At 36.7% G+C, this 20,240-nt stretch overlaps 1 protein-coding gene across 10 annotated transcripts in view; it reads left to right on the top strand.

Moving 5' to 3' along the window:
* The window catches only part of NTRK2 (neurotrophic receptor tyrosine kinase 2), a 222,669-nt gene extending 205,881 nt beyond the window's left edge, over nucleotides 1-16,788 (top strand). For all 10 annotated transcript variants that reach the window (XM_081945225.1, XM_081945224.1, XM_081945223.1 and 7 more), the window contains 2 exons: nucleotides 11,952-12,110; nucleotides 13,484-16,788. In XM_081945225.1, the coding sequence (XP_081801351.1) occupies nucleotides 11,952-12,110; nucleotides 13,484-13,669 (345 nt within the window). In that variant the 3' untranslated portion in view covers nucleotides 13,670-16,788. The remainder of the gene's footprint in view (nucleotides 1-11,951; nucleotides 12,111-13,483) is intronic.
* Nucleotides 16,789-20,240: the final 3,452 nt, after the last annotated feature.

Below are 20,240 nucleotides of genomic sequence, written 5' to 3'. Positions count from 1 at the left end.
ACTACTGATTGACATGTGTCCAGGACCTCTGGGTCCTGAAACATCACTATCTGTTCCTAATTGTCATAGGGAAGAATGTGGAGAAAAATGAGATATAATTAAGATGAAGTGATACAATTAACAATATATGTTGTTAACAGAGGTAAATGTAGTAGGTGACCAGGCAGAACCTGAGGGAAGTTTGGGTTGTTTTGTTGTTACATTACCACAAGAGACCTAGGTCTATTAATTTTTTAAAATTTTGTAATGCTTTTTACATTTTTACATTTTTTAAAAATACAGATAATACTAACATAGTAAATACAAAAAAAGAAAGATAAAGGAAAAAAAAACCAAATATTATAGTGCACCCCCACCTTCCAGAGACTTTTTTTACCCTTATAATTCTTCATCTATAATAACTAAAAGACATACAATATATTCCAATTGTGCCCTTATAAACCATATATATTCTTGAGTAGGTTTATTCTCTTTGCCTTCCACCAACACTGATGTTCTAAAATCCTCCGTATGTCATTATAGTTATTTACTTTAATCATCCCTTTTTAAAATTTAATTTCTGTTGTTAATTTATCATTTGTTGCCATACTCCAAATTTCATTATACCACTCATTTTTTTGAATATCCCAATTTCATCCCCAATATTTAGCCATCACTAATCTAGCTGCCGTTATCAAATTTACAATCAATTCCTTTTTTGTTCCCTTTATATCCCGTTTTTCCACCAGCAACAGTAATGCAAACCTCGGTGACATGTCTAAGTTTACATTCAAGAGTGCTCTAATTTCTCTAAACACCCTGTCCCATATTTTTTGTGCACTATCACAATCCCATCTCATATGTTTATATGTTCCAACCTCTTTCTTGCACCTCCAACAAATATGTGTATATTTACCATCTATTTGATCCTTTTGACTGCAATAATGAAGCTTTCTGACAGAATCAAGATCACGTGAAGAGTTAATACCACTTATAATGCCTTGGTGAAGCTACACTTGGAATACTGCATTCAGTTCTGGTCGCCACGATGTAGAAAAGATGTGGAGACTCTGGAGGGTTGTTTTGACCGCTCCAGAGGCTTCAGGGAAGCCTCCTGAAGCCTTCGGAATGCTTAAAACGACCCTCCAAGCAAACCGGAAGTGACTTCCAGTTTGCTCGGAGTTCATTTTGAGTGCTTCAAAGGTGTCAGGGAAGCCTCCTGACGGACCGTAAAGCCTCCGGAGTGCGTCCGGGGAGGGCGAGGGAGGCTGTTTTCGCCCTCCCCAGGCTCCTATAAAGCCTCTGGAGCCTGGGGAGGGCGAAAAAAGCATGTAAAATGGATGGAGCGCCTGTAGTGCGCGCATGCGCACTGGGGAGAGGGTCACGCATTGCATTATGGGTGCAGAACGCCCGCACACGACCCCCCTGCGCTCCCCCCACTTATGGCACGTGAGCCAAAAAAGGTTCGCCATCGCTGGTATAGGTGGTACCTTGCTCAACAGTAGTAATTGTGAAAGGGATTTTGGAGTCCTATTTAACAATTTAAACCATTTAAAAATGAGCCAGCAGTGTGCAGCAGCTGCCAAAAAAGCCAACACAGTTCTAGGCTGCATCAACAGAGGGATAGAATCAAGATCACGCGAAGTGTTAATACCACTTTATAATGCTTTGGTAAGGTCCTTTTTTAAATCTAGTTTGTTATTAATTATAATGTTTTAACTTTTAATGCTCCATGTTTTCTTAATGTTTTTAGTGCTCAAATTGATTTATATTCTTATTTTACGATGTTCTAAGCTGCCCAGAATTGCTTCATTGTGAAATGGGCAGCACATACATTAAACAAACAAACAAACAAACAAACAGATATCTCCAATTTAACAAGACCTCACTAGTGACTTTGAAATTGTTAAATTCACTCATAATTTGAACATATACACGCTGAAGATTTTTCTATTTGTGTAATCCCATTAACTGTCTTGATTGTAGAATTCCTGTTTTTAAATAATGCTCATCTTGTTCTTCATATTGAATGCAAATTCTTTTGAAGGCCTTTTGCTTTGAAAAGTAGGAGAAAAGTAGCTGAATACCCAAAACATATATGCTGCTTGTGTGATTCAGCTGAATACCCAAAACATATATGCTGCTTGTGTGATTCAAATGCTGGATCAGATCAAAAAGATTCTTTTCTTTTGTTTTTCCATTGCATAATGATATTCTGTTTATATATACATAATCATGTAGGATGAAGCAACTTAGAGTACGGTTGCTTGCCACTTCTCATATGAAGGAAGAGATTTTTCATGTTAGAAAGCTTGTTTTGAGTTGAGATTTAAAACAAGAACCTCTGCCAATCATAATATTTTTTTTTACTTTTTTCATTTAAAAAATTAAGTCTTTTTCCATTTCTTTTGCAAATGTTTGTTTTTGTCAATATACATTTTCAGTATTCAGTATATATTTTCAGTATACTCAATATTCAGTGTACATTTTCTTTCCTGTTCTCTGCATTCTGAAAACATTTGGGTTTTCAAACAAGGAATTCTGATAGTTTTAGCTGATTTATGGTATTTGTCTTGAATTAAAACTGATTAGGAAAGATGCATTTCTTAAGACAAGTATTATTATTATTAATTCACAATTATTTATATAGTGCCCAATCATATTGATTCAAGATGTTTTATCAAAGTCAAAAACATAAAATTATGTATAAAATACCCTTCCCTTAAATCCCCAAATACCACATTAGCGAAACACAAAACAAATGAAATCAGCAAAAGAAAACTCAACTCTACAAATTGACTCAACACTTCAATTAGCAACCCATACTTACTGGATGAGACCGGTCTTGGACATTTTCTAAAAAGCCAAAAAGGAGATAACTTCAGGCCTTGCTTAAGCTAATTCTTAAGCTTCAGGCAACCCCCAAGAAGGATTGTTTATGTGCCTCCATTTTCTTAACTACTCATAGGGCAGAGTTTTGTAGCTGAAGAGCCAGAGGCAGGAAAGAAAACCACTTCGTGATGTAAAAATGTATAACAGGAAACTAACTAATTTTAAAAAATGAATTTTCTGCCACATCACAGCGATAAAGTCCCCCAAACAATAATACAATACAATACAATACAATACAATACAATACAATACAATACAATACAATACAATACAATACAATACAATACAATAGTAGAGTTGGAAGGGACCTTGGAGGTCTTCTAGTCCAACCCCCTGCCTAGGCAGGAAACCCTATACCGTTCCAGACAAATGGCTATCCAACATCTTCTTAAAGACTTCCAGTGTTGGGGCATTCAATATTCAGAGATCTCCTTAAAGTATGACAGGAAAGCAGATGCTGCCTTTGCATGAATAAAAAATATTTAAAGACCACATCTGGGGGCATCTTTTTAAAGGATTTGTTTGGAAAATGTTTGATAAAGTGAGAATCAGTTTTAGAGAAAGAGAATGGTGTCCAGATGAGTATATCTGGGAATCCTGTGGTATTTTGTGGTAGAGAATAAGGGCAAAGATAATTTGATTTTGAAGGGCTTCCTTTTCCCATTTTCCATCTCAGATCCAAACTATCCTACTTCCACCTCTGATCTTCTGAATGCATATTTTGAAGGAAGAACTACAGTGAAAACAATATGTTAAGGAAACCATTTTGAGCTGGCAAAGAAGATCTAGGGAAATGAGTCAGCATCTTTCTCCAAACCATTTCCCATCTACCCCGTATATGTAAAATTATTTCCTCAAAGTCTAGCTGGACCCATGGACAAGGACCTTACTTGGTGTAATGTCTATGGAGCTTCTTCATCACCAGATCATGGTTGTCCCAAAGGTGCTTTTTTCACTTTCTTTGAGGTTTTTTTTTCTCCCTTGAAAATGTTTCAGTTCTCATCCAGAACTGAAGAAACTTCTTGGATGAGAAGTGAAACATTTTCAGAAGGGTGTGGGAGTCCATTTACATTTTGAAAAAAGCACCTTTGGGATGGCCTTACTTTTTTTGGTATGCTACAGTTGCTGCAGTCCAAAATGAGAGTAAGACAGAGATTTAAAAACTGCATGGAAGTGATGCTTAATTAATACATTACTACTGTATTAAATTAAAATTATAATACATTGACAATTTGGGAGGGTCTTTGGGGAAGACAAATGAGCAACTTCCTTTTGATCTCCACTCATAAAATTCACATTAGCCTTCTTGAAGGAACAGTTTTCTTTTCACCTGGCTCCACTAAAAATCCATATATTGCTAAAGGTTTCTGAGTTCTGAAGCCTCCCTAAATTATGCATACACTGACATGTAAAATGTGGTCCCATCCCTAAGATCACCCTGTGAATTAGGAAGTAAACAAAATGAAGAGACCTGTTAGATAATATGAATACATCTCTCCCTCTCTCTCATCTATCATATGTATCATATCTATCTATCTATCTATCTATCTAGCATCTATCTATTCATCTATATCAAATGTTGAGTATATGGTAAATCTAGAAATAAGATTCATTATGAAAGCAAGAAAGAATTTTCAGGGTAGTTCCAGATTGGTGTTCTGATATATTTTAGGATTGATCACAGATGCATCTATTCTATTCTTTTTGAGAAGTTGAATTGATTTTTTTTCTCTTATTCTTCTCCTGTCTAATGGAACCTGCAGCTATGTCATTCTGAGCCTAGTTTAATTCTAATATTTTTAGTAATCTGTTGTTTTGCAGCCTATGTTATGAGCCTATTTTCCTATCAGAGACTGTGATAATGAGTGTCTCTTTCCAGCTTCATGTTGCCAGGGACCTATCAGTGATTACACAGTAGATACAGTGAGAATTTTCCCCTCAGTGCTCTGTTGCAAGAGCTTTCTCTTTGCATGTACATTGATTAAAACCTCCCTTTATTTCTCCTTCTCCAACCTCTATTTATATGCAACTGTGGTCATAATGATTGAGAAAAACATTTAGTTGGCAAATTGGTAGCATGTAATCATCATGTCATTCTCACAAGTCCCAGGAATACTTTAATACAATCATGAATTGGTGCCACACTGAATGGACATTTTGAGAGAAGAGTTCACTGGAATAGTTGATATTTTTGAGAATCTAATTTTCTCTGCATTGTGTCCTCTCACAACAATACCTAGAATTCTTTTGAAAAAGCATCAGAAAACTAAAGTAAAAATATGGATTGAAGAGTTTGAAGGTCTAATTATTTTATTTACTTTATATTTCTGTTTCTTTATGATTAGTAGCTCAGAGGACAGGCATTCTTCATATTATTCATTTGGCAATTTGAATCACAGCAGGCTCAAGGTTGATTCAGCCTTCCATCCTTCCAAGGTCAATAAAATGAGGACCCATATTGTTGGGGGCAATATGCTGACTCTGTAAACCACTTAGAGAGGGCTGTAAAACACTGTAAAGTGGTATATAAGTATGTGCTATTGTTATTGTTGTTTTGTTGGTTGGCTGAAAACTTACAGTATTCCCTTTCAGCAGTACACTCTCAGGCACATAGATAGGACAATACCCAGTGGGTTTTGATCAGTATATCATGAATAGAGCTTGATTTCAATGATTTATGAGAGGTTGGAGGTAGAAATCCTGGTGATGTGAAGTACTATCAATCAGCCGCTCGAAGATTAAGGAGCTCATTTTACATTTGTTGGTAGTCCTCATGTTAAGTATTATACAGGCAGATAACAGAAGGTTTGTTGTTCTGATTCCAGCTAAATTCTCATCTTCTTATGATAAGAGAGAGAGAGAGAGAGAGAGAGAGAGAGAGAGAGAGAGAGAGAGAGAATCACCCCTCTTAATTCTCGGGGTAGTTGTGGGGGCTGTAATTTTATTATTACTGTATATTGTGAAAATTATTTTCCAGTCTCATGGATTTCAAGGAGCTGCCCTCACAATTATAAACATTGTTTTTGGCACCAAGATTTGAAAGCTCAATGAACAGTTATTCTGCAGATGTAATTTTAATTACATAGAGATGCTTCTTGCTTTCTGTGAAGCAGCATCCCAGAGCCTTAAAGGAATCTGAAGACTGCTGAGTATGAGCAGGTTAAATTACAGTTATTAAGAGGAAAGTTATTTAAAGATCAAAGTTTACTTATCCCTGAGGAGCTATAATATGAGATTCCACTGAAATGAAAACTTTTCCAGGCTTCCTCTTGCTCATTACAATTTGCCCAGGTTTTCCAGAACATTATTTTGTCATTGCCTTCTCTACGGAAACAACATGCTTCACTGTGGATTTTTTCCCCTTTTTAAAAAAGGTATCCTTCCTACCCACATTGTCAAAGGCTGGTTCCTAGATCTATAAGGAATCTCACTCATTTAAGTTGGTGGTGGGTGGAGGTGAACGATCCAGTTTTGTTGAACTTTCAGATAACAGATGTACTGTTTCCTCATAGATAAAATTAAAATTTACACCTGAACTTGAGTCAAAGGTGGGTTGCTCCTGGTTTGGCCCAAATCAGCTGAACCGGTAGTATTGATGGCAGGAGGCTCTGCCCACCTGCCCAGATGCTTATGCGCATGCGCAGAAGTATCACACAAGTGCGCAAGAGCAAACCGGTAGTAAAAAATTTGGAAACCCACCACTGACTTGAGTCATATACTCTCTCCGTTATATACTCTCCTTCCTTCCTTCCTTCCTTCCTTCCTTCCTTCCCTCCCTCCCTCCCTCCCTCCTTCCTCAATTATAGCAATTACATAACCCTGTAGTCAAAGAACTGAAGCTAGAAAGACATTTGCTGGTAATTCTATAATTTTGAATTTTCTGAATTAAGCAGCATATTGGATTAAGGTTCAAAATTTTGTCTTGCTCTATGAATCTCTGGTTCATATCAACAGATTTGAATTCCCTCTCTCTTTCTTTAGCACATATATACTACACATAAATAGGAGGGAGGGAGGGAGGGAGGAAAGAAGAAAATAAGAAAGGAAAGCTTCCATTAACCCAGGGACATCTCGTTAAAAAAATCTCTTGATTTTGCTGCCGTCACCTATCTGGAACATCTTTTTATTTCCCATTTCTTTGTATAAATTTGAGGTAACATAGCTAGATAGAAAGGAAGGAAAATGTAAATGAGCAGCAATTTATTAATGATTAATAATTAACTCTGATTAAATAACCTATATAGTCAATAGGTTCCCTTAACATTATAATGTATATAAAGGCAGTCAATACTTTCCTTTCCTGGCATTAAATATATACTCACAAAGCTTGATCATATTTTACAAAGATGTGCAATAGCAATAGCAATAGCACTTAGATATATATACCGCTTCATGGTGCTTTACAGCCCTCTCTAAGCGGTTTACAGAGTCAGCCTATTACCCCCAACAATCTAGCTCCTCATTTTACCCACCTCGGAAGGATGGAAGGCTGAGTCAACCTTGAGCCTGGTGAGATTCGACCTCCCAAACTGCTGACAGCCAGTGATCAGCAGAAGTAATCTGCAGTGTTGCACTTTAACCACTGCGCCACTGCGGCTCTTATTGAGGCAGAATTTAGTTACTGATGAAAGTTATTGTGGAACAGAAGAAGGATTCACTTACAGGTTCTAAAAACAGGTTCTAAAAACAGATTCTAAAAATGTCTTTCAAAGAGAACAGGAGAAACTGTGGAGGAAGCCAAGAAAAAGAGCAAGAGACAACAGTGGGAAAGAGACTTAAATATCTGTGGGAACTGGATTTTAGTTTCTTAAAGAAATGTTTTCAAAGATGAAACAGATTTATAAAAATAATACTGCACTGACTGCACACACATTATGTTTAACTGTTGGATTAAATCTATATTTACTTTTCACTGATAAAGTTTGTCAATTTTGCTCTATTTGTCAAACATAATAGCTTCAGATCCTATATTGAGCAGGAGGGTGTATTTTCAAGGACTGTTCTAACTGTGATTTTATAACTTCAGAGCTCCATTTGTAAGGAAACTGCTTCATACAGAAAAAAGAGAGATAAATGAAAGTATAGGGAGTACTTTTAAGTAACCTGACCTTTAAAACCTCAGAATATAAACTATCAATGAATTAAAATAAGCCTTGGATACTTCATGCTTGCATTCAACACCAAAAGTACCAAGTAGAAGTTCCACAATTCAAGGAGTAGCGTTATACTGAGATATCGATGTTTTGTCATGCACCTGGAGTTTGATGTAATTTAAGGCTGACTCAAAAAGATAATAAAAAAGAAAAAGAAGGGAGACGGAGAGGGATTTTGCTACCATGGTATAGGAACAGGAGGCAAGTTAGCTGCTGTGTTTGAACTCTGCTGGGGGCTTTTTGTATTGTAATTTATTGGTGTACAAGCAGGGTTGCTAGGATGCTACATACTACATTCAGTGCTAAATAGTGTTTATTAGTAGAATGCATGTGCAAGCTTTTATCCTCTGGAAAATAAATCTGTCAGGATTACAGCGCCATGCCTGTAAAGGCAATCACTCTCCTCGTGGCCATCTCCCCAACTATTGTATCTTTTGGAAATTCACCAGCAATGTGCTCCAAAGGTTGATGTGGTGGGTTTTATGCATTTAGAGACTTGGTTTCCATGGTTGCGAGTCACACATGCTTGAATGCAGCAATTTAGAGAAGCGGGTGGGCAAAGAGGGAGTAAGAGAAGGCAGTCATTAAAACGTGTCAATTAGTATGCAGCAGCGCTCTCTCCTCACTGTCTTTCTTATGCACTCCACAAAAGCAGGCAGTGTTTATTGTCACCATGGCCCTAAAGTGAGCATGAATGAAATAGTAAGCAGGGGGAAGGGGTTTATATTATAAACAGGTAGCCCCTCTTTTTTTTTTTGCAATATACAACAGGCTGAAAAATGCATGTTTAAGGAGTGTAGGAGTCTCACTAATTAGCATGAGAATGGTGAAAGGAAGGGACAGTGCAATGATTGCAGTGGTATGATCCAGTCTACTCTTGCCATCCCCGACAAGAGCTCCCACCATTGGCTTTTGCTTGTCTGTGTATGTGTGGGAAGGGGTGTGTGTGTGTGTGTGTGTGTGCGTGTGTGTGTGTAATGAACAGCTCAATTCCTGTCTATGGAGATTCCCACTCATCCTGGTCATGGTTGCCCCAGAGATGTATTTTTCTAGAAGGCAACTGGACTTCCTTGGATTTTTCTTTGAAAATACTTCGCTTCTCATCCAAGAAGCTTCTTCAGTTCAGTCCAATTACCTTTTGGAAAAAAGCACTTTCGGCCAGCTCAGTCCCTGTTGTTCCTTTCCAGTTTTCTTGCCAACTGAGTGAGGCAGGTGACTGTTATGCCAGCATCTCCCTTATGTTTCTTTCTACCTTTAATTCTGCTGCAAGCCCTTGATGAGATGGGCCTAACAGAATCCATATAGTTAGCTTCAATCTTTGTGAAATGTCACAACATCCAGACTTGAGATCAAAGCCAGCTAGAGATGAAAGCATAAGAATCGCACAAGAGTTATAATTTGTAATTAGGTTTTAGACTAGGGGAGCTCTTAATTTTTGTTTTGCCATAAAGATAGAAGGTCCATTTCCAGCAAGTCATTTCACAGGAATGAAATGTGCAGAAATAAAACAAAATCTGATATTAAGGTGTCTAAATTGGTTAATTAATCATTATGAAGTGCAGTGGTTAGAGTGCAGTACTGCAGGCTACTTCTGCTGACTGCCGGCTGACTGCAATTTGGCAGTTCAAATTTCACCAGGCTCAAGGTTGACTCCTCAGCCTTCCATCCCTCTGAGGTGGGTAAAATGAGGGCCCAAATTGTTGGGGGCAATATGCTGACCCTGTAAACCACTTAGAGAGGGCTGCAGAGCACTGTAAAGTGCTATATAAGTCTAATTGCTATTGCTATTAAATATTTTAAATATAATATTTTTTTCTCGCCATCCCACCCCATGTTAGGTGTATATAATCTTAACGGTCACATGATTTTTTTACATTTATTTGAGCTACATTATCTAATATAACAGGCTAACAAGAAGGAATATTGCTTCACTGACTTATAGGCTTTTACATTTCTTACAGCAGGGAAAAAACATAAATCCTAGAGAAATCTCAATAAAAGAAAAAAATATGTTTTACAGTGGCCATTTTCATTAATTTTTTAAAGACTGTGCCATGAAACCTATTGAATGGGTTTGCAGCTATAGATGCAACTTGATGAACAGATTTAAAAGCCACTGAATATTTAATGAGCCCCAAGCCTCTAACAACTAATAATGTTCTAATGACACTTGCCCTATGCTCTTTGTGTGCAACCACATATTTCTGTGAGTTTAATTTTTTTAAAAAAAAATTCTATTAAAATGAATGCAACCACCAAGTAAATGAAAAAGCTGTTTGCCATCCCAGCTCTTCTTAGAGCAAAGGTCAGAAGGGAAATCTGTGTTTATGTCTGGTATGCATGCTGACAATACATTATTAATGCTCTCCTTTTCATATGTAGCCGTATATCATATTGATTCGGTTAAGGGATTTTTTTTTTACACATCCTGGCTTTGACAGCCCATGATAAGCAGCTTGTAATGTGCTCTAGAAGCCAAAACAAATCTCTAGAGAAACAGAGAACACCAGGAGTGCTTCACACATAGATCCCAGATGTGTAAAGTAAAGGCTAAGCCCTTACAAAGCTATTACAAATACAGTAGCAGCAAATGATGGAAGCCCATTTATAAGATGTTGGATGCTGAGCGCTGTGATTCAGTAATTTAGCTTTGGTTATGGTATATTCATGCATGTATGTGATGCTGTTTAGTTCAATAAATCCAGAAGTATAGGATCACCAACAAGTAACTTTCTAGCTTCTTGAGAAGCTTATCAATCCTTTGACTATTATTTGATTGCTTATTTGTTTATGGTGCCTTTGAGTCTAAGTTGACTCCTGGCGATTACCTGGATACCTTCTTGGTTGGCAAGGTTGTTTGGAAGTGGAAGTGTTTGGAAGTGGTTTGCCATTGCCTGCGTCTTATGGCTGAGAGGGAGTGACTGGCCCAAGGTCACCCACCTGGCTTTATGCCCAAGGCAGGAGTAGAACTCACAGTCTCCTGGTTTCTAGTTTGATGCCTTCATCACTATACCAAACTGTCTCACTTACACTATAGGATTATGTGATTGTTATAATCCAGCACAACTAAATGCGAGAAAGCAAGCCATAAATAAAATGTGTGCTTGCCTAAAATATCCACGTATTCATTAATGAAAGAGTTTGTGAGTCCGGTTTGGCATTTCAAAAACTACCCAGTTCCATCCAGGTCATTGCAGAAACAGCCAAACCAAATTCACACACACACACACACATTCAGACTGAGATTTGGGGGGGGGACCTCTCCCTCTCCCTCCCTTCCCCCCCTCTCTCTTTCCTTCCCTCCCTCTCTCTCCCCCCCACCCCCGACTAGTATATACTGCTGTAGCTGTTTCAGAATCAGTTTTTGCAGGTCAAGTTAGGAGTTTTATTGTAGTCCAGAATTGTGATAAGACATTTACGTATTCGGGCCTACAAAAAAGAAAATATGTTCCTAATTACCCAGCTTCCTGCCAAAATCTGACATTTAGCCAAATACAATGCCCACCTTTAGCTGTTTATTCTATTCCATGTATTCTGGTCACGAAGAAAGGATTATCTGAAAAATATCAATTTTCACTGTACCACATATTCCCTGGAGAACATAAAACAAGAAAGGCAGCTGACCCTTCTTTTGGGGGGGCAGGATGTGTGTGTCAGAAATCAATAGTAACTTGTGACTGTGAAAGTACTTTTTGAGTCTTTTAAATTTCCCCCACGGTATTTTTCACAGGGAGATCAGTTCTAGTACAGCAGCAGAATTCTCTAATATAGTAATATGGTGCACCCAGCTGGAAGAAAGTGCTTGATAACTCTAGTTGAACTTGTAATCATTGCACATAATATGCCAAATCCAAATAATATAATATCATGCCACTTTGGGTATTTAGTTACTCCCCCATACTCTTAAGCTTCTTTCTTTTTCACCAGGTTGGTGGCCATACTATGTTACCTATTCGTTGGATGCCACCTGAAAGCATCATGTATAGAAAATTCACCACGGAAAGTGATGTCTGGAGCCTTGGCGTTGTTCTCTGGGAAATCTTTACCTATGGCAAACAGCCGTGGTATCAGCTCTCAAACAATGAGGTATGTGGATATTGTCCTATGTTACCATTCTGTACTACTAAGCTTCTTAGTATAGTGAACCTTCTTTTTTAAGGTTCCATCAATGCCAGTCCAAAAGGCCTGTACAATCACAACGCAATTCAGACTGGAGGTTTGAAGAGATTTAATCTGATTTTGCAAATTGAGAAAAAACCACCTTGATTCAAGCTCCTTTGAAACTTTCCTTGAAACACCATTTGTTCATAGGCTAGAATGAGGAAGTATCAAAATGCTGGCAGCTGCTTCATCTTTGTCAGAATGGAATGAAAATATGATATGATAGCAAGCTCTTTAGAGGGCATCAATCTGATCTAGTTTCCACTGGATATCTTCAAGAGCTTGACTGCAAGAAAATTTGGAAACATTTTTCCTGCATTAATTTTAAGTCAGAGATTGCAGGGAGGAGGAAGGAATTGACAGCAACCTCCAAGTTGTTCAGCCAAGAATAGGTTGTGCTGCGGCAGTGCTTCCAGCATGTTGTCAGGAAATTGTTCAGTAGGTGTCCAAATGAAGTCAGAGACGCTGACATGAACTTGTAGTTTTATATGAATAAATATGTTTAACATATATATTTACTGCAAATAAGATAGTCAGGCAAACAGGAGCATCATGAAGTAAATCACAGAGCACACAGAAGAAAAAGGCGGGGGGGAGGAAATCTTCACCACCAACAACCCAAGCAACCAATCACAGGGTCGATTACCTCATGCAGGAGCCAGCATGCTCCAACCAATCAACTATAAATGTGTGTTTTGAATCATTGTCCAACCCCATTGTTCCAGCTACTAAATTTAAATATCTTAACACATCCTAACCCAAAAAGCAAAATATCCAAAAGTGTTTAAGCAATAAGCTGCTATTTTAAACTTCACAGAGACCCTGGGAGTTGGGTTGCATATAAATTTAATAAACTACTATTTAGGGAGTAAATTTAGAAATGGAGGAGAGAAATATTGAAAGATCTTCCTTGTGTACCAGTATAGCTAACTTTTCCCAATGTATCAATGAAATAGAATGACTTTATTTATTTATTTATTTATTTATTTATTTATTTATTTATTTATTTATTCATTCATTCATTCATTCATTCATTCATTCATTCATTCATTCATTCATTCATTTGCCTTGCCTGGCCTGGCCTGGCTTGGCCTTGCCTTGCCTTGCCTTGCCTTGCCGCCGTTATTTAGTATTTATGGGGCAAATGAAAAATTGTATTTTTAAAATAAACAAATAGGAATCAGAGTACAAACATTTTAGACAAACATGTTGTGAGATTATCTTTGCATGTATTGGCCAATGATGTATCACCAGCAAAAGAAACAAATCAACAGGCTCTCTTCTTGTCCTTTCTTCAGGTAATTGAGTGTATTACTCAGGGCCGTGTCCTACAGCGACCTCGTACCTGCCCAAAGGAAGTATATGACCTGATGCTTGGGTGCTGGCAGCGGGAGCCTCATATGAGACTCAATATCAAAGAAATCTACTCTCTCCTTCAGAACTTGGCCAAGGCCTCTCCAGTCTACCTGGATATTCTAGGGTAGAAACTCCTAGCACTTCCTTGTATGAAGTGTGTGAATGAATGTTTCCGTTGCAACTAAACTCCATTACAATGTGTTATTAACTCTGGCAGTATTAAATGCAAAGATACGGAGAAGCTTTCAAAGGGCAAGCTGTGTGCATCTCTTCTTCTGTAAACACAGTATTGACGTTGTGACTTTACTGACATATATCTCTTCTCCCCTTCTGTTCTCTTTCCCCTCAATTTCTATTCAACCAGGCTTCTGCATTATTATAACTCTGCATAGACAAAGGCCTTAAGAAGCTGATCTGTTTTATCAGCAGATACTCGGTTTTGCTCATCACAGCTTAAATGCCTTGTTGTCCTTTTGCCTTTGATCTGGATAAAAAAGGGAAAAAAGACTCAAACCTTGTGACTTCTGCTATATGGATATCTGGAACATCTATGGAATTGCCTCTACTTTATTTGCTTTGGCATCTGTGTGGAAAATGGAAGTGTCAAGTGCAGTAGACTGGCATTCTCTATGGGAATAAATTATTTTATTTCTAGTTGAAGTCAAGCTGAAGGGAAAATAATCAGTCAGCATCTTATGTAAACTTCTCTTTTAAAAATGTTCAGATCAGATGGCATCTAATGTAACATGTTACAGAATAATGTAATTATTTCACGAAAGAGTAGGAACCTGGTGCTTTGCCTTGTGAGACGTACAGGAAAGTAAAGGCATTGTTATAAACTTTTTTTATATTGAAAGGGGCTTCTGTGTCAACTAGACTGAAAAGTAAAGGTCTTGTTCACATTTTCCAGAATTGTATAACTTTATGCACAATTAGGATTCCCTAACTTTACCCTGCCATAGTTTCTGCCAATGTCACTACTACAAGAATTCCCTAATTAGTTTTTGATAATGCAAACGCATGGTTGGATACATTAAAGGGCAGAATAGTTTCTAGGGCTCTTTTGAAAACAGGGCTGTAATACAGTGGCATTAGTCAAATATATTATGCCTCAAATCTGATGTCTCTGGTTGGGTTGGAATAGAATTGAAACCCCACACATCTGGGTGGTATTAGCTTAGGATGCCCAAGATGTGGGAAAAGCTAGACATGGATAATATAGAGGTTACAACATGATGTTTTATCAGTGCTTACTAATCCTTGTCCTCCTATTCATCTCCTGTTTATCCTTGTCAGGCACAAGCAACCAGAACTACTCATAAATAGCTGAAGTAAACAACTTTATTGATTCTATCTATATTACAAGATTTTCCCCAGACTGCCTTCCCCTGGGAATGACCAGAGCTTCATGAAACTTGGGTGGAGGTCAAGCTTATGTCTTGTGGGGCTGTACAAGGACTCTAAGCTAGGCCCTTGCTTGACAATTTTTTTCCAAACTCAGCAGATATTTTATCAGTTAATACTCCACTATTCATTCTGAAAAAAAAGTCCCACATCTCATTGCACATTCAAGTAGGCATAATAAATTCCTATATTTAGTTGTAACAAAATGGCTGCTGTGAAACATATGTATTGTTACAGGTGCAATAGGGTCATGCAACAATATTGAATATTTATTCAATGATGTGAAATAGGACATATTTAAGAAACTGGAGAAAAGTCGGCAAAAATAAGGATGAGAACCAGTTACTGGTTGAAGAGATAATCAGATGTTGAATGTTGAGAATGGCCATCCTTTCATTTAGGAGTGACAAATATTATACTACATGGTTAACAAAAACATATTACATATAGACATAGAAGGTTTAGGATATACATGACAAGTTATTTTTATTATAAGATATTATGATGAGATAAATTCAAAACTGCTGTGGAGGGGATATTTTAAATCACTAAAGGAGGTCATAAATACAGAGCTCCTAAATGTTTTGTAATTGTAATTTTATTTTAAAGAGTTGACACTTATTTTTCTAATTGTTTCCAGAATCATTTTAAATGTGTTTCACTTACATTTCTTTTTTTAAAGCACCCTTTTGTAATCTAGAAAGATGCTGATCTTGTTTCAAAATCTGAACTAAAATTAGAAATGTGAATAGTGGTGAAGTTGGATTCTATTATGTCATTTTTAGAAGTTGCTAAGTTATACATATAACAGTGTATGTCTAAAGCCATATATACATATATAAATATTTATTAATATATAATACACACACACACACACACATATATTAGTTCCTATATAAGTTTCACCAGGTGTTTTTTTAATGTCAGGATGATTAATATGAAATAGACTTTGAAGATTATTTAAATGATGGCTGAAAAATAATACATAAAGACAAAAGAAAAAGAAAAATATTGAATGTTCATTTTTGCATACTGACTTTAAAACCAATTTTGTTTATACAAGTGTCATTCTAGTTCAATCTTCTCAAGTTTGCTGCCCTCAGTTATGCTAGAACTGCAATTCCCATTAGAACCTAACTGAGAATTCTGTAGCTTGCACTCCTGAAAAACATTAAGGGTGGAAGATTGGGACAAACTGCTTTAGCCTGAATGAAGTAAAAAGATATATAGAAAACAAAATTGATGTGTCAGAGATTGCCAAAAAGCACATCTATCCATGGAATACGCACTTTCATAATTTCTGAAAAAGTGCAATTCTAATGGAATTTCCTACTTTTGATGACAAGTGGGACAAAATTGGAATTAAAAGGGGTGCTACTCGCAACACCTCTGATAGTAGCGGGTTTTCAGCCCTGTTCTTTTCTATATTCCAGATCTTTCTGTAGTCCATAATGTTTAGTCACAAGTAGAGATGCTCAGCAACCCCTTTGCCAATCAATGTTCATTAAGATCTCCCACTTTGCATGTCCCATCAGTTTCTCTCTTCTGGTGGCGAATGAGAAGCCATTATTCAGAATAAATGTAACCAATAAACGCCACCAAGCAAATTGTGGTGAAGGCTTTCCTCATCAGGGGCAATAAAAGCTGGCATAAGGTCCTTAAGAAAGGCTATTCAAGGGATAATTAAGAAGATATTTATCATTAATCATTCAGCCTTGATCACAGGGAACCAATAAAACAGGTATGATCTATAAACAACAAGATCCTAATTTAAAACATGCCAAGTGTTTTGAGGAGACTTAATAGCACTTTGCCTTTCCACACTGGACAAATTGATGTTGCATTTGTGTCTTGGGGGTGGGGTGGGTGGGAGTGCTACAAATCAAAACTGAAAAAAATGTGGAACATCAGCCTGAATTTGATAACAGCTGGATTATCTGACAGAGGTTAGTGTGGAAAACAGCTTAATTAAAATGTATCAGTTTGAAGATGGCTTTAGTCTGAGAATAATAAGCATGTGTATTATATGACTGCTGAAGAATTGTATACCAAAAAGGATGTAATTTTTTACCAGATGGTATCCCTTTTTTTCCTTTCTGGAAAAGAATAATAGAGAAATTAAAAGTACTGTGTTATAATGTAGTGTGCAGTAGCATAACCACATATCCTTTTTAAAGGATCAAAGGCTCTATACAGTCAGCATTCTGTACAGTGTGGCTAAAATTTGGGTTGTGCTGTAAATGTGGACCTGTGAATAGAAGCTACTGTCTTGTAGGGATGATATTAATTTATTTGCATTTAGTCATTCAAGTGATATATATATATATATATATATATATATATATATATATATATATATATATATATATATATATATATATATATATATATATATATATATATATATATATATATATATATATATATACTGTGTGTGTATACACATGTATGGAGATATACATGTACACACATGTACATACCCAGAGGAAAGAAAGGTTTTAATAAATATTGTGTATAGCATATATTTGTCATGCTTAAAAGTGTCATCTAACATTCTACATTGAGCAAATGTGACAATCACGCTTATTAAGGAGAATGTCTTTCTTCCCTATGCTAAGTGTATAAAGACACACATACACTAATATATATATAAATATGTGTGTGTGTGTGTTTACATAAACTCTGTATATATCAACAACAGAGACATACCTGAATATGTGTCTTATAAATATTTGATCTATACATATGCAGACTTTGGTGATTGTGTATATGTATAAGCGTGTGTAAACTACACATACAATTTTTAATGGTAATGTATAGAAGACAGTAATATGAATAGGCTGAGTATGCTAAGTAACCAAAATTTCCATTTCTAAAAAAATGAATGTATGTTTTGTCTATATTTCGTAGGTAAGTTTTAAACTTCCATACAGATCTACATAATAGAGGAAATTCTTACACATAGATTATTTGCTCAACCCAAAAATCCCTCATTATTTTCAATCCAATCTATTTATTTATTTATTTCGAAATGATTTTAGTTGCTGACTTTAGGACCAAGAGGTAGATTTGCTACAGCTATACTCCTGTACAGATTTATTTTAAAAATACTGGAAAGATTTTCTTCACGATAAGCATGCATAGAATTGCTCCATCACTTCAAGGTCTTTTCCAGTTATTATTTAATGAATATTCCTGTTTCTGGTTGGAATCATGCAGAATTGCCATACAATTTGAGGGAAGTAGGTGCTGCTCAGCCAGAGTTTGAGCAGAATTGGTTTTGACAGAGTGAGATAAATATTTGTTCCCAAATCATTCGCCAATGAGTTTGATCCCCCCCCCCAGAAACAATTTAAGCAAATACCCAAGTCCTAGATAGTATGAAAACTCAGATATAACTGTTTACCATGCATATAAATATGCACTCCCTGGAGCTGCCTGACCGATTCAGAGAATTCCCCAAGCTATTGGAATAATTGAAGTTTAAAACCTCTGCATTTGTTCGATTAAATGGAGAAATATTTCCCCTTTCCCAAATGATCTAAAGCTTACGTAGCAGTTCTTTGTGATTACAGACAGCATTGGACTGTTTTTAGCCACATCGGTTATAGAAGAATATACATGGGGGACAGGTAGCCCTCGACTTACAACAATTCATTTAGTGACCATTCAAAGTTAAAACGGCACTGAAAAAAGTAACTTATGACCATTTTTGATCAAAATTTGGCCGCTTGGCAACTGATTCATATTTATGATAGCTGCAGTATCCTGGGGTCACATAATCCCCTTTTGCAACCTTTCAATAAGCAAAGTCAATGGGGAAGCCATATTCACTTAACAATTGTGCTACTAACTTAACAACTATAGCGACTCTCTTAACAACTCTGGAAAGAAAGGTCGTAAAAGGAGACGAAATTCACTTAACAAAAGTCTCACTTAGCGACAGAAATTTTGAGCTGAATTGTGGTAGTCAGTTGAGGGCTACTTGTATTACTGCATTCTTAAAAGAAAATAGTATATGGTTAAACACTATGGCCTCCATCAGGAAGAGCTTTTCACTCTTTTTCAGAATGTCCTGGTCAAATAAAGCTGAGGAGGTTGAACCTTTGGGATGGTTTCACTCTCTGGCATGATTTATATGGGCTTTCCAGTAACACATGGAGACCTTATTACTCATCCAGGTCTTTTGAACAACTCATGGATTTCTTTTAGCCAGAGTTTTTCAAATTCATATGCCTTGTTTTTAATTGAGTTGTAAGCTTTAAGTGCAGCTGTTTTCATACGACATTTCAATTAAGAGTAGCTATATATAAGGAGAGTAAATCTTATCAAAAGTAAAATGGCCAGCAGTATTTGAAAAGAACTTGTTAAAAGACTTTCTTCAAACAGCTAATGTCTAAGTTTTTTTAAAAAAACAACCCTGAATAATCCTGAGAAAACTGAAATGAAATGACCTGCTTTAAATAACTCTACTCGTAACTCTTGGCTTTTTTGGGAAGAGAAGGATGTCCACAAACATATTTTAGGAAACTCTTTAGATTGCTATGAAAATGCAGTCTTGCTAGTGACTAAAATTTCCTGCTGTGGCATGAGGATGTTGATGTTCTTACAATCTGGACATTGTTTACAAGCGGTTGTCATTTAGGAACCATGTGAGTCAAGGTCCTTGATCTGCCCCTTCCTACTTCCTTAGCAATTTGACTTAATTTTGTTTAATTAATTTTGTTTCTCTTCATTCCCCCACCATGTAGTTGCATCTTGCATTGCAGATCCTGCATTGAGAGGATAGATAATTAGGTGGCAACCATCCTATAACTTTTAACTCCCAGGCTGAGCTGCAAATTGTTGCCTCGGCAAGATGAGTAGCTCGGAAGCTAGTTCATCCTTCTGATCTACAACCTGGCAAAAAGCAAGAGACATTAAGATAGCCCAGTAAAGCTTTCCTTGTCCTTTCCTCCTCTAGGTCCTGCACACCATAGAATGAATGAATGAATGAATGAATGAATGAATGAATGAATGAATGAATGAATGAATGAATGAATGAATGAATGTGTATGTGAGTAAATGTATGTTTATACTGTATCTTCTTCAGTTGTGTTTTGACATTTATCATTTAATTCTGACTAACTCAGAAGAGTATCCAATTACCTTCATTTATTAAGAAGACCATCTTCAGTTTGGTGCAACCTGTGAATGAACTGTGAGTGCCACTTTGAAAAATATGCATGAGTTGGGGCTTTCTAGCTAAAAGAAACTTTTGATGGCACACACAGGAGCATTTTCTTCAGGCCAGAG

The sequence above is a fragment of the Natrix helvetica genome (genome assembly GCF_964273705.1).
Source record: "Natrix helvetica genome assembly, chromosome: 2".
Lineage (NCBI taxonomy): Eukaryota > Metazoa > Chordata > Lepidosauria > Squamata > Natricidae > Natrix > Natrix helvetica.
This window is presented reverse-complemented; position numbering and strand designations above follow the sequence as displayed.